We start from the raw sequence: 27,878 nt of genomic DNA on the forward strand, positions 1-27,878 counted from the left end.
TTAGCCTGCAGCTTAACTTTGTGGTCAAGTGCAGCTTTACACATGAATATAGAGAGCACTTCAACCCTTCTTCCTTCCTTATCGACAACCTATAACACTTCGAACACGTGGCTCACATGGTGGTTGGTCATTGTTTCGAAAAAATAATGTCGAAAAAAAAAATGTCCAATTCCATTTTTTTAAATTATATATTTATTTTGGGGTTCGGGATAAAAACAAATGGGTAAAACAAAACAAAAAAATAAAAAAGGGGCTTGGGGGAACCCCCCCATTTCGAAAAAAAAATGCATTAAAAAAAAATTCGTCATTTTTTTTTCGACATTCTTTTTCTCGAAAAAATGACTTTCGACATTATTGGTTTCTACATTATGACTATAAACCGGCTCACATTCTCATCAGCCCCAAGAAACCTGTATGCATAGCATCCCTCCTTTGGCTTCCTGTAACTAAATGCATCTCAGAGAACACAGGGCCGACAGAGCCTTGAAGAGCATAGGCCTCTGGTTCATCTCTTTGTAACCCCAACACTATTCCGAGTCAATGATCATTCACTCTTCCTCCACTCACAATCTGCCTAGCCCGAACTTCAACAAATCCAGCTCCAGTGGTTCAACCTTCTCTGCCATCACTTCCCAGCACTAAAAATGCCTTCATTCCAAGATCCAGTACATCCAGGACCATCCGACCTTCTGCAGAGTTACGAACACGTGGCTCTTCCAGCAGTCATTTCCCATACTCCTTCCTTATACCCGAATCAGCCACAAGTCGTTCAACATAGTAACAACAATAATAAAGTCATTTATGTAGAGATTTTGCAAACACACTTACATAAAACATATATTATTATTATTGTTATTATTATTATTATTATTATTATTATTATTATTATTATTATTATTATTATTAGATAATTATAATATTTCAGAAGGATGAAAGGCTGATCTGGCTCTGCCAGAATTGGAAGTCAACTCTGAATTATTTGAAAGTATAAAGGACTTCTTTTGTTGGCTTGTGTCTTAGATGGAATAGAACCATTCAGTGGCTTATCCTTGTAATAGCTTTCTAATGTGGTACACTATTCTGTATATTATCCCAAATGCAAATGCATATCACCATTATTTTCAACAGTCTTTAACTATATATATAGAGTTTTATGACAGGGGTTTCAGGTGACTTGTGTATAGGCGTGTTATAATGCCATATCATATCATATCATACATCAAAAGCATATGTATGTATTAGCAAGCACAATAGAAACAGAAGTAGAAATTACCTGTAAATTTGAAATACCAACTGCAGCCACCATTCCAAACATCACCATGAACATCCCGCCGATAACTGGTTCTGGAATGCTGATGAAAATAGATCCAAATTTTCCAAAGAAGCCCAGTCCTATCAGGAGGAGACCCGTAGTCTGCAGAACCAAACGACTCCCGACCTAAAGAGAAGAAACAAGCATTGGCAAAAGTCTTTCTTGTGCTTCTGTGTTTTAAGTTTCCTGCAGCGGGTATTATAGTCCAAAGTCCTTATTCCCTTCCTGCATAATGTGTGTGAAAACTGTTAATTATTGAAATGGACATTTAGCATTTGAACGCACTTAGTTCATGGATATCATCTAGGTCTCTAGTGAAACTTGTTTGTATATTTATATGAAAAAGTTGTATAGCTAATCAAGCTAAACAATCACTGTAGAACTGTGTCTGAGAAGACACAGGTCTTAGCAGATCCTAGAATGATATATTGAGTGACATAAAAATTGATAAAAAACACACTTTTTTATAACAATTCTCAAAGATGGCAGAATGCGACATGAAACTCTTCATATAGTGCAATATTATTATTGAGAACATGATTTTAAGCCAATATGGCATACAATATAAAGCTTGTTTCGAATGATAACATCATACAATGCATGAGAAGCTATTACTGTTATCGTGAACCTGCCTTTTCTTATTTATTTACTGCTTCTGATTAGAAGAGACTCACCTTGCTCATCTGGTTATAAGATCGAATGTTGCTAAGGAACTAACATTTTGTAATGTAAGCTTGCATATATGCCGTCTTTATTACCACAAAAAGGTAAGCTGGATTCTATTGTATTCAATTACAATCCCGGATTAATAGGAAGCGGTTATATCAGTCCCTCTACTATGCATGTGACTGAATGCAGATGCTGGAACATATTTTGGGTCCAAGAATTGACCTGTACCGTCTGTTCTTCTGAACACTCTAGTAACGCAAAACTGTAAGGGATGATGCTTGTACTGGGATGGAGGGAAGGAGGAAACATAGGTGAAAAGGAAAGCCAGTTTAACACCTTTGGATGTATTGAGACTCTCAAAGAGGACACAAGAAGCATGGGAGTGCAAGGGCAGCAGAGTAAATCCGCTTTGAGGGTGATTGGTCAGGAAAGTGACTCTAGGCCAGTGCAGGAAAATATGGATATTTAAAGGTATTTTGAGTGCTAGAACTTTGTGTGACCAGGGGGAGCCTGCGATAAGATCTCAAGTGAGGGTGCCATGGCACAGACATCTGTGAAATATTTGAGATCACGAACAAGAGAGAAGTTAGGTATGTGCTGACTGTGAGAAAGTGTGAAGCAGAGAGAGCGTGAGAGCAGTCTGTGCAAGCCTTCGATGGATGAGGAATACTAGGATAGGCGTGTGCTAGCATGCAGCATTAGAAGTAGAGTAGGGGTCATGTGAAGGAGCCTAGAGCAGTAGGGAGATCCTGCTGAGAGCATGCTGGAGCTTGAACCACGAGATACAGTCGTGCTGAATGTGAAGGATTCTCGTGAGCTTGAGAAAGCATTGGTCGGAAAAGGGAGTCCGGGTAAGTGTAAGAGGGACAGGGACTAGACAAAATTGAAAAGAGCAATTGAATCAAATTTAAGGGAGCCCACACCCAGAGAGCACATTACGATCCAGATGTATTGCACATGATCATGCTTCTCCATGTGCATTTATACTTGTTGGCTTGTAGGTGTCAGCTGGTGGAGTCACACCTAATAGTAATGAGTGTGGTGAGGAGAACATTGCATTGTGGCTTTATGCACACTGCTCTGGTTTTATCCCTCCTTCTTCACTCTCATGGGTTGTCGATTTGTTATAAGAACTTGCATGTCACTTCTTGACTTGAACTATGCTTTTGAGATTGTCTGGGTGTGGTGGTAAATCATTTTGAAACTAAAGATGTCTGTTTTCATTGGGAAAGACATGCATTGTTAGATGAAATGCTATGTCCTGTCTGAATGATGGTGTAGGGCTATGCTTTAAAATCAGTTTGCAGTGACTTGGATCCTGGATTTAACCGATGAATTATTTGATTTGTCTATCCGAAGAATACTGGCTGCAGGTATACAAGGGGACTTTTTGCTGTTTAAAAACAGATACATATATTACATTATAAAATATACAGTTGAGTGTGAAACGAGTTGTGTGTGGGTCGCGCTTACAGGCGACCTGCCTCTGTTTTTTTTACTGCCTTCCAGCCTTATTTTTTATTGATGTCCTTTTTTTGTATGACATATTAAATAACTTTTAGACCTACATTTTGCTGTGAGCTGTGCTTCTTTTTTCTATGACCATGGCCTTCTAATCGGCCGCGGAGAGTACGGTTCATTTTTCCTCTTTCTCCTTTCTACATATATATATATATATATATATATATATTCAGTAAAAAAACGGTTAAAGGGACGTTATGGTTAAGTTTTGCTATTAAAAACCTATGAAATTCAGTAAAAAAACTTTGTTAACGGGACATTATGGTTCCAAGTAAAACCGAAAAACCCCTGAAATTCGCCAGTTATAGTAAGCTAAGCAACCATAACTTGCGCCGCCACCGTGCACTGCTAAGACTAACACCCAGGCCATCAAAGATGACATCACAAATGTCATTGATGACATCACTGATGACATCACATGTGCATTTACTTTTAATGAAAAGTCTGTACAAGGGATTCTTATTGTAATGTTAACATAAAAGTGTCAAGGATCATTGGAATAAATATCATGAGGTACGTAGTGCATTAAACAATGCATTCATCTAAATAGAATTCTATTATGAAGATTTTTCTAATATACTTAGGTACACAAGTAGAAACATAGGCATAGTGTGCAGCAGATATGATGGAGGTATAATATTAATTACCTTGCTATGTTAAATACTAAAATTATAAATGCTTTCTTATTAGAGTTTTGCGTACTGTGAAACATGTAATAAGTAGCTAATAAAACCCACTTACTACATAATTGCATTATTGCAAAAAAACACAAAAAGACAACAACACATACACATATGAGCATATACAGGGAAAGTGAAGTAACCAAAAAAACAGCAGTATTACCAGACAATCTTCATAACCTAACTGATTATCTTCATGCACAGAAATGATTGCTCTGCTTCAAAGCTACTACCTCCCTATGTATAACTATCACATGATGTGACTGCACCCTAAAGAAAGTAATGTTAATACAAATATGAGCATATCCAGAGAAAGTACAGTAATAGAAAACAGCAGAACAATAACAACGTGTTGATAACCTTACTGATTATCTTCATACACAGAAAGCATTGCTGTCTTTCAAGTGTGTATTTTCACTATGTATATGTTTCATATGCTGTGAGTGGACCCTAATTGAATTATTGTAAGAACATATTTGAAGTATAAGTCTACAAATATAGTACTTTTTGAATTTTTTGTTCCTATTACTGGCTGAGATATATCAGTAAAGGAAAAAAGGGCGAGTCATAAATGTGATGTCATCAGTGATGACATCAATGACACTTGTGATGTCATCTTTGATGTCCTGGGTGTTAGTCTTAGCAGTGCACGGTGCTGGTGCGAGTTATGGTTGCTTAGCTTACCATAACTGGTGAATTTCAGGTTTTTTTTGGTTTTACTTGGAACCATAACGTCCCTTTAACAAAGTTTTTTTTACTGAATTTCATAGGTTTTTAGTAGCGCAACTTAACCATAACATCCCTTTAACAACCTTTTTTTACTGAATTTCATAGGTTTTTAGTAGAGCAACCTAACCATAAGATCCCCTTAACAAAGTTTTTTCATTGAATTTATAAGGTTTTTATTAGTCCAACTTAACCATAACTTCCCTTTAACAAAGTTTTTTCAGTGAATTTCAAAGGTTTTTATTAGTGCAACTTAACCATAATGTCCCCTTAGCAACATTTTTCATTGAATTTCATAGGTTTTTATTAGTCCAACTTAACCATAATGTCCCTTTAACAAAGTTTTTTCAGTGAATTTCATGGGTTTTTACCAGTGCATGCTATTTTCGTACAACTTACTGATATCATACTTACCCAATATAGCAATATTTGAGTCCAATTTACAAAGTTCACCTTAAAACTCTGCCATTTCCCACCTTCTAGAATCATTTTTAACACTTCTATACATTTTTTGCAAATATTTCAACTAGTTTTGCATTCGTAGATGTCTACGAACATCTGACTTCATTGCAAACCTTCCAGACAGTGCGAGATGACCATACGCTGGCGCGCAGGATGATGACGTGTCAGAGAACCCGTCCGCACTTCACGATAAGATCTGTGCTTCGCGGACAATTCGGAACTGCATTTTCTACTGATATAGGAACTGTCAACTTCAAAATTTCCATTGCACAGCTACAACACCTATTCCTACTCATTATCCATTAACAATCTAGTACACAGTACATACTTTTAGCAAATCTACTACTTATCTTAAAATGACATCAGCTAATGCCATCCCTCCTCCCCAAGAGCCACCACCACTGCTGTAATCAAGGAGCATGAGAAACACTGCCCCCTACCTTAGAAATAACACCCGCGCAACATGTTCCCCTGTCTACCTACCCCTCCATATTAGTGTCTGGTGCTTCTTCCCTCATTTCCCTCCCCACCTTTTGTTCTTAGCTCTCCTGCCAAAACAAAAAATACATCCAAAAACAAAAAAAGTAATCTTCTTTTAGGAACCACCATTCACAGTTAAAAAATAGAACTAACAAAACACTTATGGCCTCCATCTACTTTTTATTTCTCAGTAAAGTACATAGACTCATTAAGATTTTCCAACATTTCCATTTGCATTTTGTGTTATGCTTATGGGAATATTGTGGCTTTCATCCTCCGTTCCAGGGACTGGAACGGTGCATATCAGCCGGCAGCCCAAGTTACCAGCCCAAACGAAGCGAGGGTGGATAACAAGGTCTCTGGACCATTAACAACCCATTTCAGCCCCTGTAATGGGGATGAAGGCCATTAGCACCCTAGGTTCCCAAAGCGGGAACCCGGGGTGCTAAAAAAAAAGATTTTTCTTACCACACCTGGACGCCGTGTAAGAAGCAAAATCCTTTAGTGAGATGGCCACCATGGAAAGGAAAAGCGCGGTTCCATACAGGGGCCCTCTTAGCTTTCCATGGCAGCCTACAGAAGGCAAAAAGAGAACTCTGTGACCATATTACCACAAGCACATTTTTCTTCCATTTGAAATCTATACCAATTTTGAATAACTTTACCACAAAGCCAGTCCCAGGAGGACATGGCCTCTTTAACCCCATGTTTTGTCCCTCATGGTCATGGCCAGTATCCAAATTGTCCAGATCATTACCTTATTCCATGACCGGGAAAATGTGGCCACTGCCCATGGCCACAGGCTACACCTCAGTCACCAAAGGTATATCACTATTTTTTGGACCTACATTATGACACTGGTCAAAAAATAAAACACAGGCACATTTTCAAAACCATGCTTTCAGGTCATTCTCAATGTTCCTTATACAAGTTTGCTGGAAATCCACCCATGTTTTTTTTTTCAAAAGTGTCAAATATATGCACAAACAATCGTCATATAACCTAGGTCCCACTTGACAATATCCATTAAGACTTTACGAAAACATTCATATCTAGATCTATAATCTTTTTGCAAACCTTTGTGTAAATTTGTCAAATGGCACCACATTTATAAGCCTTTACAATATTTTGGGACCCGCCCCTCTTGACAAAATCCCACCAAACTTCTCAATAACATTTATATCTAGCTCTATTATCAGTTTGCCAAAGCAAGTGTAGATTCGACAAATGGCACCTCATTTATGAGCCTTTACATTATTTTGGGACCCCCCTCTAGTTTTGCCCCCTCTTGACAGAATCCCACCAAACTTTACATAGAGCTGGTGAAGTAGATGTGTGCGTGCACAGTTTTCGTTTTGCTCGTGTCACTAACTCTGTTGCGGTCTTCACTGATACATGTTTCCTCCAACGCTTGTGCACAGACTTCTCTGCTGCATGAAATCTCCTATGCGCGTGTGCTTTGCTACATGAACTCTTCTATGCGTGAGCGTGGTCTACACCGCTACATGATTCCTTCAACATGTCTGTGCGGTCTTCGCAGCTACGTGTTTTCCACAACGCGTGTGCGTGGTCTTCGCAGCTATGTGTTATCTACAGCACATGTGCGCGGTCTTCACAGCTACGTGTTTTCCACAGCGCATGTGCATGGTGTTCACAGCTACATGTTTTCTACAATGCGTGTGCGTGGTCTTCGCAGCTACGTGTTTTCTACAATGCGTGTGCGTGTTCTTCGCAGGTATGTGTTATCTACAGCGTGTATGTACGGTCTTCACTGCCACGTGTTTTCCGTTAACACCTGTGCGCGGTCATCATTTCTGCATGTTTTCTTCAACGCGTGTCTGTGTTCGGATGAGGCACATGTGAGCTCGGATTCATCTGCTAAGAGCGCACATGCGAGTTTGAAAAAGAAAGTGTCTGTGAGTTTTGACTGGCGCGGTATATGTCAAGAGCAGGTGAAGAAGTTGTGCACGTGCACTTTACCATGTGAACTCTTCTACGGGTGAGCGTGGTCTACACCGCTACGTGCTTCCTTCGTGTTCGGATGTTTTTTAGTTAACACAGGTTTTTTTTGCTTCTTGCAGCGATATTCCATCCCATCCTCATCACCCCTCACCTCCGCAAAGATTATTTGATAAGTTTGACAAGTGCAATGTTGTGTTTTTTTATATGTTTTACCACGATGTCTGCAGACACCAGACGTGAATCCAAGATGGCAGGAGTTTTCAAAAATCTGACAACTTCAAGCTTCACCCCAGCCAATCAGAGAGCATGTTGCATGTCTACGGACATGACATGAGTCGCTTGGCCAATCCGTGTCCTGTCCGCGGAGCGAACAGGGAAGTGTGTCCGCGGAGTGGACATAGAGATCACAAATGTTTTTGCCTTACATTTTGGTTGTTTTAAAAAGAACCACTAGACGGATTTACACCAAATTAACAAAAGCACACTTTCGGGACCAAGCCGCCGCTCCTGCCGCACATTTGGTGAAAACCTGCCCAGCGGTTTTGGCTGTAGGCGTGAGCAAAGTTTTTTCCCATTATGTCTATGGAAAAAACAGAAGTTTTGGGACCCCCCCTACAACTTTGCCCCCCTGGACCAAACCTCACAAAAATTTGCAAATTCAGAGTGGGCCATATACTTTTTTTTGCAAAGTCTGGTGAGGATTCATCCAGGGGGGCGAAGTTATAAGCCTACCGTGGCTATGTAATATCATTGTTATGTGCATGTTAGATATCAGGAAAACAGTCAGCATCATTTTAAATGGGTGGCTTGTTAAAGGGAGGTTTAAAAGCGAGGTGTAATGCATTTACCCCTATGTTTAATGTGCTGTTCATTATGAAATGGTGACGAGAGGGAGGAGGGGGACGGTGCAGAAATAATATCTTCGCTGTGCAGTCCTCCACCCTATTGTCACTGTGTCTCATTGTTCACCTGCATGAGATTTTCATGCAGGCATACAACAGATGGATACCTATGGAATCCACCTTGGTCTTGCACCTGGTCAAGAACAGGCGGAATCCATTAGTTATTTCCAGGAGATGGAGTGGAAAATGAAGAGAGTAAACAGAAGTTTTTCTTTCTTTTTCTATATTCTTATCCGCTCCACCTTTAGATTTCTTATACAATTACCCACAATGCACATGTGAGGATCTCTGAATGGCTTCATAATCAAGGCCTGCAACATGTGCATTAGTGATTGAGGAATGTCTGATGAATTAAGTGATCCTCTCTGTTAGGCTGGAAGGAGGGAGTGGAGGGTAGACAGTCACATAGAATGCTCACGCCACAATCAAGCATTGCATGATTGTGGCAGTCACTAATTCATATCATCCGCATGGGATTCGTGTAATATCATTGTTTTAATAGAACTGTTTAGCAGGATTGTTTGGGCCTCATCACGAGTTTGGCGGTAACCCTTAAATCCGGCAGTCGCGCTATTACTGCCGGATTTAAGGGTCCACCAAATCAGGGCTTCGGCGGATTTCTCCCCAGCTCTGAGCTGGGGGGAAATCTGCCGAAAATTTGCACTCATACCGCCGGCGGGAAATCCGCCGGCGGTATTAGCGTGAAAATTCCCCATTGAGCCCAATGGGGAATGGGGCATTCCAGAATGGGCTCACTGGGGAATGGGGAATTCCATTACCGCCAAACCCGTGATCCGGTGCTAATAGCGCCGGGGGTTTGGCGGTAGGGCAGATAGCGCCGGCACTATTAGCGCCAGCGTTACCGCCCAACTCGTGATGAGGCCCTTTGTCTTGAAATGACAGTTATTTTCTTGCAATTTGGTGTCATTATTTAAGTGCATGCGAAATGTGTTTGAGTTAAAAACATAAAATAAAAGACATTAGCCTGTCTGTGTTTTGAACTCAACAGAACATATCTTCAATATGTGAGGCTGTGTGGGGTTGTCTTAAGGCAATTAAGATGACAATGTTATTTGCAGTAATTAAACCACAATTTAAAATGCCGCAATAAGTGCCTGCAGTGCAAGCTTCCGTAAAGTGATTTGCAGTGTCTATTTCAGATCAAGTTATCCCAATAGCTTCCTTGCTAGTAAATGACATATCTGTGCTGAGTAATGGCCTTTGTGTTTATTCTGCATGCCTTCTGGTGCATAATGTTAAAGCAAATTAAGCATTGGATGTTAAGTAGAGCATATGGTGTTTCAGCAGTCAAGGCAATTAAGAAGACACGTGCACAACGCCCAATGCCATCCATCAATACCTATTGAGAAATCAATATATGATATATAGAAGAACAAATATCAAAAAACGATGAGGAGTTTAATTATGATGTGCGGGTTCCAACAGTCGTAGAAATAGGCAGCATTGAGGGTTCTGTCATACTTTCCAAAACGTCTAGCGTAATGTAATTTCTACATGGTATAGGCATATTGTTAACTGGACGATAAAGCAGAGCATGATAGTTTCTTTTTTTTTTCGATTTGTTACCTTTATTCGGAAAGGAAATATCCATCAAAGTGCCATTTTTTACAATACAAAACATTAAACACAATTTACATTAATATCTGCATTGTTCTCGGTATCTTAAAATAGAATATATGTACAATAATAAAACCAATATCAGCGTATATAGATCCCAACCTTGGTACACGCATCCCACCCAACCTATTGCTCTACCAGTGTGTTGCTTATTCTAGTCCCTTCTTGAACGCAGATTTAAGAAATTTGGAGGCTGCTAGCACATATACTGGATGAGTGCAACATGCCATGGCTCGGATAGCTGATGGGGTTGGGAGCTGAACTAGGTGGTTCCAAACCAGGGCAAGACAATGCCCCCTTGCCCGGGAATGGGCCTTGCAAAAAAAGAAAAGATGCACCTCATCCTCATGCCCCTTGTAATGCTCACCTGACTCCCACGGAGGCGGTGGTCTAGTCTGGGTTGCTGTGGCCTCTTCGAGCGTGATGCGCAGAACTCACAACACCGACTGAACAGGACCCTCAATTCTTGCTTGTCTGGCCCGTAGGAATATCCTTCTGCAGATGAGAAAGGGGATTAACAGTCTGCAGAATAGTGTGCTTGCTCCCCCCTTTCCCCCTTCGTTCTTCTCTAACTTCCTCCGAAATCCCCGGTTGAAGCTCACCTTATGGTTTGAAAGGATGAACTCTCCATCCTGCTTCTGGTGCAGGGGCGCGTGTTTGTCCAGTTACTTCACTGGTTTTCAGAATGGCGCTGGCAAAATGCACTTGACTTTTCCGAGCGGAACGCCGTAAGTATGAAGATTACAAAAGTTCAAGTGTAGAGCCTCCTTTTCTGTTGCCTTCCTAACCTGTGATCTGTCCTTTATTTCAGGTGCAGAATGAAGGCGATGCGTTGAGGGATTGAATTGCCGATGGTAAACTCAGGTGAGTTAGCGATGGGGGCGATCCCTCTTAATGTCTTTATATTCCTCCAGTAATGTCTTTTGTCCTTTCCCCATAGGGGCCGGGGTGCGGTACCTGCCAACGAAGTGGCGCCGACCCGAAATGAGGAATGGTCCACCAACAGAAGACCGGTAAGTGTTATGGCGGAAAATTAGGCTTTCCTCATATGTTCCTTCTGCTCACCTTTTGTCTCTTCTTCTCTCCCCTAGGCGCAGAGATGTGGCGACCGGTGCAGACAGCCGCGGTGGAGCCAGAAGAACTCCCGAGGACAGGTGAGTGAAGCGCGGCGCTGCAGCGAGCAACGCAGTGCTTTTAAATGAAAGTCTTTTCTCAGGAACGCTGGCGAGAAGGTTCCGGATGCAGGTAAGAAGTTTGATAAAATTCTTGGTTTTCAACTTTCTCTTCTCTTCTTTCCTTACAGGTGTTCCAGGATCGAGGCGGGCATGGCTGGAGACCCGATGCAGGAGCAGACACGGTGAGCGTTCAGCTGCTTGGATGCAGAACAACGCGAAGCGTGAGCTACTGTCTGGGCGTGGCTTAAATAGCCCCCAAAGTAGTTCCAGGTAAGTATCCTTCCCTGGCCACGCCCGAGTGGCAAAATAGTCCCAATGAAAAAATAGTCCCTTTCAGGTCTCAGGGAGGCCTGAATCTTGCAGCATGGTCTGCATCAGGTAAGTGCACAAAACACCTTCCTTTATGTGCCTGGCACCTATGGTGCCAGGACTGATGTCCAACATGAGCCTGGCGCCAACGGCGCCAGGACAGAGTCCAAAGAGCCCCTATAAGCGGCCGCTGGGCTTTTACCCGGGGGCATGATGCCTGCTCCCGGGGGTGCAGGGCCTGGCCTGGTGCTCCGGGGGTAGGCATCATGACACCCCTTGCCACAAAGAGGGCATACGAACGAGGGGCAAGACCCACTCTTCCACTTAGCAGACTCATGGGCCAATGGGAGTAGGCCTAATAGAAACTGAACAAACTAAATTTTTAATTTTGCTACCATCGGAAGGTCCAGATATACCTCTGACCCCCAGATGTCCTGCAAATAGGCCCTAGATTTTTTCCCCCTTAAGCAATTATCAACCATCATACTCATGCCCATTCTCGAAGATATTCTTGACCACCCCCTTATAGGCACTACCTAACCTTGTGGGGTCACTCCATAAATCCCCCAGTCCAATGTTAAAAAGCATGGTTCTTACATGTCTGAACCAAGCAAGTTTCCTACCACCTGGCATTGAGAGAACCTCCTCCAAATCTTCTCTAAACAAAACTAAGGCTTTGATATTCCAAACACGCAGCCAATAAAACAATGGCTGCATCATAATAGCATATTAAATCTCAATAAGGCCAAATTCGCATTCCACTGGTGTGGAGGGTGCATTGGGGGGTAGACCGACCAATGATTTCAAAAATCTATTTTCGCTATCTGAATGACAGTGTCATCATTTGCAACCCATAAATCAGCACCATAGGTTATCCCAGGGATGGTCTGGGCCTGTTAAATCTTGAGGGGTACCGAAAGAGCCTCACCATCCAATCTTGTCACAAGATTCCTAATGAGGCCGCACTGACGCAAGTGCGAAAGTGAACACCTTGCTATCTGGTCCTGCCATTTTAGTTTATTCTAAAAGATCAACCCCAAATATGTGTATGAGTCCACTGACTCCAAGGGATGGCCATTTAAGTTGAAATTTGTCCGTACTCATGCCTTTTTCCCAACACCAGCACAATGCATGTTTTAAGTGTTGGAGTAATTAATTCTAAGGCCTTTTGCGGAACAAAGCTTATAAAACACATACAATTGATTTTGCAGGCCAGCCAGAGTCTTTGACAGCAAAACTGTGTCACCCGCGAACAACAGTAGACTCCATTTTCTATTACCCAACATTGGGCCATCCCTTGCAGCATCTAAAAATCCAGGGACTAGACTATTGATATATAGTAAAAATAGCAAAGGTGCTGCAACGCATCCCTGCCTAACCCCTAAATCAATAGATGCTGGATCGGTTAGCTCGCCAGACCCCCAACGTATCCGTGCTGTATTACCAGAATATAGTGACTTAATAGCATTACCTAGGGATGATGGAATGCCTAGTTCCTCTAGCACGGATCACAGAGAATCCCTCAAGACTGTGTCGAAAGCCGACTGTAGGTCCACAAATGCCAGATACAAACATTGTGAATTAATAAGCACGCATTTCCGGCATAAGAGGTCCATCCTAATAGCCTGGTCTACCGTTGAAATACCTGCTTTAAATCCCGCTTGCACATCGGAAAGGATACCTTCACTGGCAACACAGTCCTCCAGGCAGTGCAAAAGTAACCAGGGAACAATGTTTTGCCAGTGAGTCGATCAATGGGATTGGCCTATAATTGCTCAGGGAATCTCTGTCGCCTTCTATGTAGTGGAATAATAGTTGCCTCCCTCCAGCTACTTGGTGGGTGGTTACTAGAGAAAAATCCATTAAACAATGTGTTAAAAAAGCTACCCACAGCATGGGTTCGATTTTAAAAAGATCAATAGGGATGCAATCTGGGCCAGGGGCCTTTCCCTTTTTCGCTTTGGTCGATGCCTTTGCTACTTTAAGGGATGCAAACACATCAACGCTACCTTCGTTGTTGGAAAAAGGGGTTACCAGTGCCTGACTAGACATAGATAGCTTTCTGTGATTGTTTGCCACTGGTCCATGACCATACTGTAAAACAAGAGACTGAGAATGTATAGAGGTTATCAGTGTGTTAGAGATCACTCACTGAATTTAGTAGCCACAATATATATGTGTGTGTGTGTGTGTGTGTGTGTGTGTGTGTGTGTGTGTGTGTGCGCGTGCGTGCGTGCGTGCATGCGTGTGTGTGTGTGTGTGTGTGTTTCTCACCAGCATCCATTCCCGCTCCACTTAACTTGCTGTGATGTGAGGAAAGGGACAAGAAAAGGGTAATGGAGGGTAGGTGGTGACATTTTGTGCTGCACTTTCCTTGAATATTCTACACACCATTGGGCCCAAACAAATTAAAGGAATTAGTGGTGCAACTTTTGTCTTTTGTACCTGCTGGGTGTATACTTTGGCCATGTCTAGGTTTCGCTGTGCCCGGTGCAGAGACTGTGGCTATGTTCCATGCACAGCGATGCTTCCAGCTCTTTTTGCTGTACATGTCAGTAAAATATTTTTTTATATTTGAAAGGGAAATGTTTAATTATGTGTAATTATTTGTAACTTACAGCACATTTGTCAAAGCACTTGCCTAACACCAAATATAAAACGGTACATAATCCTACAAATTTAACCGAAAACAAGCTATACATTCTAACATATTTCATCAAAAAGAGGCAGACAGAGAGAAAAAATTGTCTTTATGTAACAAACACAAAATAGAAAGAGAAAACACTGACTCTGAAGAGGTAAGGTATTGAAATGTTTTAGAGCAGGCAAGGAAAATGCACGAAAAAGAGAGATTGAGCACAGGGCGTGAGATGAGTATACAGAGAGACAAAAGAGGATAGATAGATGGGTTGATGGATAGATAGATAGATAGATAGATAGATAGATAGATAGACAGACAGACAGACAGACAGACAGACAGACAGACAGACAGATAGATAGATAGATAGATAGATAGATAGATAGATAGATAGATAGATAGATAGATAGACAGATAGATAAGTGCTTGACTGTGAAGACATGAACAGGCTATGCATAAGAAGTGGAAAGGTGATGTGAAAGTGGAAGGTGAGCCAATGAAGAGAAGAAAGGGGTGATGTTATCGAGAATCAGGGCGAGACGTGGAAGAGAAGGCAGATAGAAAGAAAAAAAGATTGAAATGGGACTAATACATGGGCAGGGAGGACAACAAGAAGTGCCAAGCAATAGTCGGGAGGACTGCTAACTGGGGAGTTCAAAGGGGAAATAAAGAACCTCTGTTTGTGAATGATTAGGGTGAAGTGAATGGGAAAACATCCAAGTTGGAAAATGTGATAGGCATGCAGAAATAGTGGAATGAAGAGAATCTGAAAATGATGAAACAGAAAAGAAGAATTGTGTTTCATCTGCATAAAAGTGACACATTAGATTTAAAAAATATATCATATTTGAGAGGTGAGGTATAAAGGGTAAAAGTAAAGGTCCTAGTACCGAGCCCTGCGGAACTCCCTAGTGCAAGGGAATAGCTTCTGAGGATTGCTGTACCCAAGGTACTGAATAAGTTTGATCTGAAAGGTAAGAGGAGACCCACTGAAGGATAAAACTCAGGAACCCCAAGGTAGAAATAGTAGATACGAGGATAGAAACATCCACAATGTCACATGCAGCAGAGAGGTATAATAATACTATTATAGATGGAAGGTTAGAATGATGATCAGAGAGTAAGAATTTGTGACATGAAGGAGTGTTGTTTGGGCAGGATGAAGGGGGAAAATCAAGGTCTCCCACTGTGATCCCTCCTTCCCTTGGACAGGATATCCCAATACTTTATAAAGATATTCAAAGTTGTCTATATTTGTCTGTTTTGAAAATTTCATGCCGTTCATTCCATGTGGGCAAACGTTTGAAAGGGAAAAGGTTTGAATGCCCCAAAACTTTACCCCCAGATGAACTTCTTAAAACCTTCCAATATATTACACGTTTTTTTATATCATGTTTGGTGTGTTTTATGCATTTCCACCCTGGTAGTGTAAAAGTGACTTTTTCTCTGGTTTAAAGTTTTCTAATGTTTTTTTTTAGCGTATGAATGACCAATGCTTGCCGCCATTGGTTAGCAGAACCCAGCAGAACCCACAAATGATCTGCCGACCATGGATTTTTGCAGCACACTATCAGGAAATCCAAGTTGGCAGGCATGCCCAATTTATAAGTCTCACAATAATCAATACATGTCTGGATTTGGGTTAGCTGTAAATATTAGGGTATTTTTTTTCAAAAGAGCTCAACAGATTTTCACCAAACCTGAAAAGGATTTACAATTGGTGCAGGTGTCAAATAATTTCCTAGATTTGGTGTAATCCATCCTGCTGTGTTTGATGTAGATAAGAGCAAAAATAAACTTTAGTTTTTTCATGGAAAATTCCACTTTTGGGACATAGCCTTTCACTTTGCTCCCCCAGATGGAACGTCAAGAAATCTTCAGAAGAAATTCAAAGTTGCGTGCAGTCTCACAGAACAGCTTCCTATGGGGATTCCGAATGAACTATAATTTCAGAATATATATTTATTAAAGAAAAGCAACAGTGCATTTGCTTGCGCTGGGGATTGCACTCAAAAAGGCTCCACGCCTAGTGCGATTAAATGAAGCTTGCCGAAAATTCAATTATGAATTTTATTGCCTTGAGAGAACAAAGTTAAATGCAGTACAACGTGTTTTGTAACCAATCGGTTACTTGTTCACATACAATACGACCAGTGCAAAGTTCCAGTTTAAAAAGGAGAAGGCGAGTGGCAAAACTCTATGGCACTAGTGGATGCAGTCCATTCATTGTTTCTATGAGTTAGAGATGGAAAAAGGCTGCCGAATACAGTGGCCATTTTGGAATAGCTTTACAAGTGTCACAAATCATAACCTCATTCACATCTGCATGTATCTTAAAGTACATAGTGCACCACAACTGCTTTATTATTGGCAGATATGCCAAGTGGCCTCTGCCCCCCGTGACAATGGACTGCGTCATCTAGATCCTTCACCACAAACAATCACAATTCATAAAAGCTGCCACCATCAAAAAAGTGCAAAGTGCTTTATATATACAAAAAACAACATGTGCATGTAGAAAACTACAGCACAAGTTGAAGTGTGATTGTCAAATGGGATAATTAGCTGCACATTAATTTCCTATTGCAACTATAAGAACAGCACAAATAATGAAAACAGTAAACCTTTACTCTCAATAAAAATCAATTTGGAGTTTGATGCTCTAGAAATGCCCCCGCTGCTTTTAAGACGATTACCTTATAACATTAAATGTATATGAATCGCATCTCCTGGATAAAGGGCCTAGTACATTAGCAGAGCTCAAACCAAGCAGTCAGATATAGTCAAGACAGATAGATATTATAAATACATGATCAAAAGGTTGCTGCTGTCCTGTATCTAAAGTGCATAGTGCCTAAGTAAAAAAAGGATAAGCAGCCTCATTTATTATATATATATATATATATATTTATCCCTGAATGCATATAGGAAACAAATCATGGATAAAGTGCATAGTTCATAAACAGCTTAAGTTTATAATCTAGGTAAATCGAAATTATGAGTGCCATGTCAAATATTGCAACAGTGCAAAGTGCATGAATGAATGCTGGATAAACAGCAGCAGAATTTCATCAAAACGGTAAGCATTGCAAATGCAAGATCAAATATTGCAAAATGTCCCCTGTCTAAGGTGCAGGGTACCAGAATTAATGCTCAAAAGCAACAGCTTGGAAGATGCAAAACAAACATGGGGTCCAAGTGACCTATTACTTCTGCTTTCCCTTTACCACCTTCAAAAGATAACGTGCATAGTGCATATTCCCTAAAAAATAAAAATGCTGCTTGGAGCAGATCACATAACTTGTGAGTTATATATAGTTTAGCTGTGTAGACAGCCAACTCAACGCAGAGGCCGAGTAGTTCTAAAGCATTATTGAAAGCTGTATCAGTAGGGAACCTATTGTGATGATAGACGTCAAGAAACCAAGATAATCAATCCACAGATTTCACATTGATTCTAAGCGGGAAATGTCAAGGTATGTGCATATATCTGTGAGTGTAAATTAAGTATTCATAAACATAAATACATGTTATGCTTCTCACACTACAATGAAACATTAACTCACACCATACCAATTCTTCACAACATTCTCAACATTTACTTTGACTATGGTATACTACTGATGTTAATGGTTGTATATTTAAGACCATTTGTATGTCAATGAACAACTGCCTAGGCCAAATCTATTGGCTTTGCCAATGCGTGTTTGTTGACTTTTCAGCTGTATGTTCATATGTCATGTTACACTTTAAAACAGTAAATACAAAGATATCACACTTTGCTAAAATTGTTAGATGAGTTTTCAGTTGTATGTTCATACCTCATATCACGCTTTGCAAACGGAGATACAAAGATTTGGCAATTTGTCAGTGAATTAATACTAGTGGCTTTACAAATGCTTCATGAATGAGTTTGCATGTCTATGTTCATATATCACACTACACTTGAGGAAATGAAACGTGATGCAACAGGCATGGTTTTTTTGATGAACAACTGCAAATGACACAACTACTGGTTTTGTCAATGTTATCAGGCGGCTATGTTTGTATGTTCGTATATCATATAACACTTCATGTAAGGAGATATGAATATACAACCTTTTGTCAATGATGGACTACAAACTAATAAAACAAAGAATCTAAAACCGTTGGCTTTGCCATTGATTGCTGTTTCTATTGCGTCCTTTGTCATAGTAACTGTATTTTGATGTGTACTTTAGAGTAAATTCTGTATTGTGATGTGAACTTCGATGTTGTATATATTTGTGTGCGGGAGTTTGGTGTATTCAGATTTAACATTACACATTGGCATTACACATTACGACTTTGACTCAAGTGTGCATTGCTAAAAATAGTGATATGTTCCCATTTTATTACCTTGTAATATCTTGCGCTTGGGTGAGGTGATCTTCAAAGTTTTTGAAGCATGCACAAATTCCAGGTATAGTGTGCATGTGTGGCATCAAAATTGTCAATTTAGAGGAATTGTGTTCAGAAAATGTGTCTCCCCTATGGAGAGCTCTGTTGTAACAAAGTGGAAAATGTTTTTTTCAAGTTCTTATAGCTATTGACTAACTGTATATATTGTCGCAGAATTTGGCAGGTTTGATCGAATAGGTAAGGATTAGACGCATGACAAATATTGTTGAGGATCCTCTCATGGATGCAAATGTTATCTGAGAAAGCAATTTTTAATTTTCATTTAAATTGTAAAATGCATGCTTAGCTTTTCTGCCAAGATCACAGCAGCATAATATATTACATAGATGTACATAAGACAGTCAGTCATAGTGTTATAATGGTTACATTGGACTTGCACAAGTGAACAGTACTACAGGCTGTTATATTGATCAGGCTGATTTTATAAAAACCACTGGATGGATGCACTCTAAATTAGCACACAAAGATGGCATCGGAACATATTTCTGTGCTTTGGTTGGTTTGGTGAAAACCCAGCATGTATTTTGTGTTAAGCAAACAGAAGGTAGTCCAAGGAAGGTATGGATATATGATCAGTTGGGTCTTGTGCAGTCCATGAACCCAAATTGAAAAATGAATACATGATTATGATTGAAGTCATACTGAAAAATGTGTACCCCGGAGTCATCTTGAAATTGGATCGTGCTGTGCGAAAACATTTCAAATGGGCAGATATCACCCAGATGGGGGGAGTATCCTGACCATGTGGATGCTATGAACTAAGGGTCTGCAATATGCCATTTCCAAGTAAAAGAAGTGGTAAAACTTGGCAAGAAGATGTGTGCATTTGGAGCAGGTTTGCAGAGCCCAGAGCAGGGATGTACACAGTTTAGCATCCCCTGAAAAATGTTAGAGTGCCATTGAACCATAGGAAAATTCAATTGTGGGAGATCTATGGCTGTGAACCCCCTGGACCGAATTGCATTAACTTTTCCATATGTATATGAAGCCTATTTTAAATATTCCTGCCACGTTTAGTAAAGTTCCAAGCAAAGAGACAAAAGTAAAGCAGAGTCCCAACTCCAAACCTTCTAGAAAACATATACAGAGGCCTCTCATTATGTTTGGGAAGTTAAGGGTATTGAGTGGATCAGAATAAATAATGTTCGTGTCACTCTCCTATAGGAATGGAAGTGTAACACACAAGGCTGCATGGATTGGCAATGTAACAAGATGATAAGTTGTCAGGGAGGGTCCCAGTGCCTATGCAATGGCTGAAAGTATTTTGGCAGGTACAGTGTGCCATGCAAATGGCATCAAGACATGCACAGCATGCACCATCTATAGGTTTAATGTGATTGGGACATGACTAAACGTCATGCGGGTGGGTTCTGCAGACCATGCCCTGTGTCTGCCAGACTTTGCAGGAGGGGTTACTTTGCCCAGGGAACAGTGACCACTTGGGCCAGTGGGACCTTTAGGCAGGTTTGCTGTCCTAGGCACATTGGTGGTCATTCCAAGTTTGGTGGTACCCGCCGGTAATTCTGGCAGGATACCACCAAACCATATTACAGTTTCTGCTGTTTGATATCCTGGTGTTACCGGGATGTTATAAGCAGCGGAAATATCAGTGATTCCACATTCCATGGAATCCCACAGGACTCCATGGGGGGAATTGCCAGTATTTCCGGCATTGATAATACCAGTGCTAGACATACTGGCTGGTTAATGCCAGTGGAGGCCTGAGTTACCTCGAGCTCTTTTAACCCACACCGGAAAACATGTAGTTTGCAGGTATGGAAAAGTGCTGCTAAACGTTATTACTGGCACTTTTTTCCAGGCAGGCGAATTTATAATGAGGCCCAATTAACCTTACTTTCAGTTCCTGCTGAACATAGCTGCAGGCCATGCCCAGCAGGTACTTCATGCCAGTCACAGCCCTTCTGGCACGATGGCTACTGGGCATAGCCAAAGGCGATGCTCATTGCGTACTGTAGGCAGGTCAATCAATCAACCAATCCTTATCTAGCTGGATTCAGTTAATAAATTACCTTAAACAATGGCAGTAGCATGTCACGTTAAAACAGTGAAATAATGTATTAACAAAGCTGACGGAACTTCATAATGGGAAAAAACAGTAAATTCCTTCATAGTAAAGATTAAATAAAAAGAATCCAAAGATGTTTTACTATCAAAATACATAAATGATTTGTTTCATATACCAAATAAAAACAATGCAGAGCAGGTCGCCATGATTTGAAAGTATTTAATATACAATGGGCCTCATTACGACCCAGGCGGTAAGTTACCGCCTGGGCCGTGACTTTACCACCATGGCGTAAACTATGTTTACGCCATGGTGGTTGGCGGACTTACCGCCCCATTCCGACCTTGGTGGGGCGGTAAGTCCCCAATCCCCATTTAACCTTCCCCATTCCCATTTTTGCCCCATAGGGCATAATGGGAGTGGGGAAGGCGTTAATTACGCCACCGTAAATTACGGTGGCGTAATTAACTCCATGGTCCCTTAGCGCCATGGATTTTAACACCTGCTAAAAGCAGGTGTTAAAAGCTCCATGGCGCTAAGGGACCTCGTAATCAGGCGGTAAGGGTCGGCGCTGTTAACGCTGTCGTAAACCCCTTACCGCCTGGGTCGTAATGAGGCCCAATTTCCCACTCACTGTCAATTTCCACTTAATGTCTCACATTAATAGTACAAAAAAAGGACATAGTCAATGTTTTAAGGGACATATCACACAATGTACAGGAACTCCTAATCCTAGAGATATTAAACCAAGTGCTGCATGATATGAGCAGATCTAATAAACCCATCCTAAAGTCCAACAATGTTTTTCTGCTTTTCTGGTCTGGACAAGGCAATCTCATTTCTGTCAAATGTACATATATGGAACTCGGTGAACTGATGGGAAGTCACACTTTCCTCGTTTGCTTCAACAATGATTTTAATTGGACTATACAAGCTAAATTCTGCTATCTTCCAATTCATCACATCATTTTATGACAAATCCAATACGTTTTTACTCTTGGTTATGTTACACATCATGATATTCTTATATGATGCTCCCAGAAAAGCAGTGGTCCCAGCTTTTGATACTCCACTGTCTACAATGTTTACATTGTAGTTATTCTGGAAAATAACTGAAGCTCTGGGCCTCACAACACAAGCAAATTGGGGTATGACCTCCAGGTCCTACGGATATTTTCATCACAGCAAATCATTAACACACGACTTTCTTTTTTGGCCATTCCTACCTCTCAAAACACGGACAAAAGTTGAACAGATACAATCAATCCTGGAATATATATCTAACAACAACTGGAGGAGCATCTTGACCATCGACGCTGAGGGCCTCATTTACAATGCATTGTGGGGAGGAAGAATATGTCTACCTCTGCAAGAAAAATAAAATAATAAAACAATCACACTGTTATCCATCACCCCTATTCTGTGCAATAAAGCCTCAAATAGCAATTGGTGCCCACATGACTCTCATTCTAGTTCTTAGGTGGCATAGACTGCCTTCGGTTATGACACTGAGCCGTAAAGCAATTGTACCTGCACTCTGGACCAGGCCTGTGTGCTTGCAAACCAATCAGATTCCCCATCACACCACTTGCCTAAACATCACTGTGGATGCTTTGTCATATCGAATCATGGCCGCAACTTTGCTCTGTCCATAGCTCGTGTACGTCCATGGTTCATTAACAAAATAAAATGGTGTCAACTTTGAAAGAATCCCAATCACTTTGCATGGCAAAAAAAAAGGATTGTACCCTCCTAGATAGCACTAGATAGCATTCTACCACCCGTCCACCCAAATGTACCTTCTACAGTATTACCCATGGACTTCAAGACGCTTGCACCCTCCTCCACGTCCACCCCAGCTGGTAGTCGGGGGAAGGGTGTACACGTAAAGTGCACATTGAAATAGCAGCATTTAAATATTGTAAACATCGTGCTACAGTTCAGGAAGAATTCATTATCATACCAGGAAGGTTTATCCAAAGTTTAGCTGAGGGCCTAATGGTGAAGTGCGTAGTTTAAATGCTCCAATATATATTTAATTTATCTAGCATGACGTGTATGGGGCATAAATGCAGGACTTGCTAAATGGCCACTGTAAGTAGGTTCACTCGGCTTTGGCCAGGGCTAAATACTAAGAACTCGGCACTTTGACTACTGGCAATCTAGGTAGGTTGACTGTGCCTAGTCAGTGCCCAAACGCCATTGAGGACTTAATGTAGACTTACTGTGCAAAGCTGAAATAGAAGGTAAGGTCACTGTGCCTGTGGTTGACAGCAATGCCACAGGCACAGGTTCATTCACAAAACAACTTTGTTCAATAGTGGTTTGGGTAACCATTGTTATCAGGCCTTTGGATAGTCCCTGAGATTGGGTGTTATACTGGTGACTGAGCGATTGGTAGAAAGGGTCAAGACTGGGCTGAAAATATGTATCTGTAAACACCAGTTAAAATGTGTTTAATGTGCTTCCTTTGTGGAGGCTACTCAAAATAGATCCATTGCCAGACCCCTGAACATATGAGGATGCCATCTTCCAATCACAGGCGTCCAGTGAAGAGATGGTTGTTTCAAGAATAAGAGAGAAGGGTGTGAAGAATCCTATTCAGAATAATATATGCCTGTCTCGACAGATTCTCAGATGGTTGGAAAGGAAGTATGTGAACACACGTAGTGCTTCCTGATCAGTCCAAGATAGTAGGGTGGTCCAGAAAGTCAAAGGTAGGTGAAAAATCCAACGTCACAAGGAAGGTATGTCAATTCTTCTCCATGTGCCATAATAGAATCACAGTAACTCCAATTAAGGCCAATTCCGTGCCACAATGTGATCGTGAACCTGATTGTCTATTAACTTGGCAGCCAAATGGCTCTACACAAAATTGCAATTGTTTACTATAGTGATAGCTTCTTTATATACTTTCCAATGGTTCGATAAATGTGTGTTTACACTCGGGTGCCTTGGTTTTACTGTCTGCTCTTTGTGCTTTTCTTAATAAGGTTAACAGAGATTTGAAATCTCAAGTTACCCAAGGCTGATGTGCAGTGTTATGTGTTTGTTATGGTGATTTTTACAGGGATAATATGTCTGTGATTAGTTTAAGTATAATGTTTGATTTTCAAATAGTTTTATGACATGTTTAGTAGGGGTCGGTGTTCTGGTGTGACTCTCTAATATGATGTTGAAAAAAGTAGGTGTTCAACATTGTTCAGGCCTTGCACGTTTTAGAAGTCAGTGGTGTATTTTTGACAGTTTTAGGAAAGTTTTAGTAAAGTGGCAATGTATATGACATCTGATTTCAAAATTCCACTCAATACTTTGCGGGTTTATGTTGCGGATAGAGTTTTTCTCTTAGCTAGAATCCAATCAGAAAATGAACTTCTTATAGGTGTGTCTAATATCCAATTGTACAAACCTTGATTCTCTAACGTGGCCATGGATATCCGGAGCTAGTGGCTGCTCACAGATTAGAATTGACCAATACTAAACAGTTGTCATTCTTAGCACGAGGGTCCCTGAGTAATTTGCTGAATTGGTTTTACAAATTCAAATGTGTGTGGCTGTCTTCATAAAAGAAACAAAACATATGTTAACGTGGATTGGTTTGGTATTTTTACATAAAAAGCTGCGTATGGACTAGTTGGTGTGATGAATGTTAAAGGTATTTTTATACTATTGCTAGACCACCTACTATTGTGCCTGTATGTCTGAGTTAAGTGAATGGAAGATAACACAGAGGCAATGTGCTGGTCTTAGAAGCAACACTACACAGAACAACGGAGGTTCGAATCCCTGATCCGGGCTTAGAAACCCACCTTGGGTATTAAGCGCATTATAAAACAACAATGAAATAAATAAGCAGCAAGTATTTGTTTATGTTGTATTTTATTAATTCCTAAAGCACTTACATCTAAGTGGTGTACACAATTAACAGGATGGTACAATAAAGATATGGCAGAAATACAATTACTTTGCATTACTTTATGAATAGTGCTTTAGTTTGCATAGACAGTTGATTTCTCCTTAAGCAGAATAGTAGGAAGAACTTAGAACGTTGCTATGTAAATTCGAATCTTTTACTGCATAGTCTGCTAACAAACTTAGTTACATTTAATTTACTTGACTTGATTTCATTGCCATCCCAGACGTGAATGCACTGTGATTTGCAAGAGAACTCGTATATAAGGGAATGGAATTGAATGTACTTTGATTTACCTTTTACTTTTTGAACCTGCATCAGAAGTCTGCCAGTAATATACACTGCACACTTACCTGTATCTACATTTACTTTGCGCCGCATTGCTCAGTAAAGCTTTTTAGCTTGTTCAGGATTGAACGCTGCTGCCTCGGGAGAACTACATCTCCCATAATCCCTAAAGTCACACAAAAGGAAACGTCAGGCGCTTCAGCGCCGGCGCTTCTGTGACAAAGCCGGTCTACGCCGGTCCACGGTGTCCTACGGCACACGGCCTAAAATTCTGCACAAATTCCTCCAGGAGAAATTTGAACCGAAAACGCAGGTATGGAATACCCAGATTTATGCGATTTTTTAGCCAAATCTATAACACTACAAAACCAAAAGCTAGTACAAACACACTTAAACACCAGGCTGGATTCTATAAGAACCCCCGCCTCAGAAAGGGCCTGCAATAACCTTACTGAAGCTCTAAACACAAAAATCCACTAGGAGGAACTTTCTTCTAATGAAACCACAACACATACCATCAAAATAGCACTGCTTAATACTAGATCTCTTAATAAACACACACAGGATATTCATGACTATATTTCGGAAGATGACCTCGATGTCCTGTGTCTCACCGAGACCTGGCTTCAGGAACCAATGGGGCCCACGGTCGACATCGCTGTGCCAAGCAACTATACCATCTACACTAATAATAGAGTGACAGGAAAAGGCGGAGGTGTAGCCATAATCACCAAACAACACCTCAAATTTTTCTCTGCTCCGACACAATGTACAGGATGCGAGATCCTTCATCTCAATATGACCCACACTCCAAATGACTGTATCAATCTGATAGTCATTTATAGGCCCCCATCCCTTGTATCAGATTTCAATGATGAGTTAACCCACCTACTGAATAATCTGAAAACATCTAATACAGGGACAATACTATTAGGAGACATACATCGATGGAGGGGCAATATCAAAGACCCTGATGTCATAAGCCTAGAAGAAGATCTATCAAACTGCTCTTACACCATAATAAATAAGGATCCCACAGCCGTTACGGCTAACCAGCTAGACTGGATAGTTACAAATAACACGGACATGACAGTACTAAGAACATATCCCTGCATATGGTCAGACCATTACAAAATTGAATCCAAGTTAGTGCTTACATCAAAAGCAGCCAACAATTCCCCGAAAATGGTCTTAGATAGAAATCTAAAAAAAATCACGACAACCATCCTTTCAGAAGGTATTATGCAAATCATGCGTGAAACTAAGGATGCGGATCCCTGTGAGGAAATTATATCCACATACAACAAACACATGAATGATCTACTAAACCAATATGCTCCTTTAAAAAACAAACAAGTTTGACCCAATATAAACCACCAAAAATGGTTCAACTCAGAAGCTTTGAACCTTAAAAAGGAAAAACGGAAACTAGAAAGGACATGGTTAAAAGACCCAACAGAAAGTAACAAAAAGAACTGGCAAATTGCTGACACTATATACAGGACTAAAATAACTGACTTAAAGAAAAATCATTATAACGAACAGATTGCTAATGCATTTAACCCGACTAGGAAACTTTTCCAGATACTCAAAAACATTGAGAAACCAATAGCATTATCCCCTCCATTTCAGCCCACTGAAAAGGACTGTGAAGCAGTCCAAACTGCCTTTCACAATAAAATTATCAAGGCAAGAGAGACAATCTCCAATTGTAAGGCAATTAACATTTCCATCCCAGACAATATAGGGGAAAACAAGATCGACTCACAAAGTCCAAAATTCCACTTTTAACCGATATCACTGGAAGACATGAATAAAACCCTCTCAAGTATTAAATTACCTCATGCACTGAAAATGTGCTGCCGCCAAAACTAATTCTTGACAACGCTGCAATCTTTGCGCCGTTTTTTACAAGACTGGTAAATGCTTCGTTTAGCGACGGCAATGTCCCTGCCGTGATTAAAACTGTTACGGTAACACCATTGCCAGCAAAACCTGAACTCAATCAACAAGACCCCTCAAACCTAAGGCCAATTACCAACTGCAACTTCCTATTAAAAATACTGGACAGGATTGCCACCGAACAACTCCAGGAGTTTGTGGATGACAACAACCTACTACATCCACACCAATCGTGCTTTAGGACAGCCCACAGCACGGAATCTGCGCTATTGGATGTGCAAACAGAAATGCTCAGCATCCTCGACCAAGGTAAAACTGGTTTGCTGATCGTATTGGACCTCTCGGCAGCCTTTGATCTGCTGGATCATCAGAGGCTCCGAGAGGCCCTAGATCAATCAGGAAACTGCTCTAAAGAGGCCATAGACTGGGTGACATCCTTCTTACAGGACAGACAATCTAAGATTGTCTGGGGGAAACACTCTTCACAACCAAAACCAGTTGACTGTGGAGTCCCTCAGGGCGCATGCTTCTCTCCCCTACTGTTCAATTTATACAGGCGCTACCTATGCTCACTGCTGACCCAACTCGGTATATTTTTCACCAACTTCGCTGACGACACCCAATTGGTGTTCAAACTAAGTGGTAACTATGAACAGGGCAGCGAAAAACTCTTGAGAATTTATAACATCATCGAAAGTTGGATGAAGGACAATTGGATGTGCTTAATTGCCACCAAAACAGAGCTCATGATTTTCGTATCACCTTATGCAAGAAAAAAATTAAGTCCGCAATACACCGCATTCAAGATCAAAGAGACACACATTTTTATAACAGA

The 27,878-nt window shown here is 40.8% G+C and overlaps 1 protein-coding gene across 1 annotated transcript in view; it reads right to left on the reverse strand.

Moving 5' to 3' along the window:
- LOC138514077 (solute carrier family 23 member 1-like) overlaps positions 1-27,878 on the reverse strand; it is a 1,133,216-nt gene that overhangs the window by 380,457 nt on the left and 724,881 nt on the right. Inside the window, exon 9 of the mRNA XM_069629338.1 lies at positions 1,274-1,438. Coding sequence (XP_069485439.1) covers positions 1,274-1,438 — 165 coding nt within the window. The remainder of the gene's footprint in view (positions 1-1,273; positions 1,439-27,878) is intronic.

The sequence above is a fragment of the Ambystoma mexicanum genome, chromosome 12 (genome assembly GCF_040938575.1).
Source record: "Ambystoma mexicanum isolate Mex_15411 chromosome 12, UKY_AmexF1_1, whole genome shotgun sequence".
Classification (NCBI taxonomy): Eukaryota; Metazoa; Chordata; class Amphibia; order Caudata; family Ambystomatidae; genus Ambystoma; species Ambystoma mexicanum.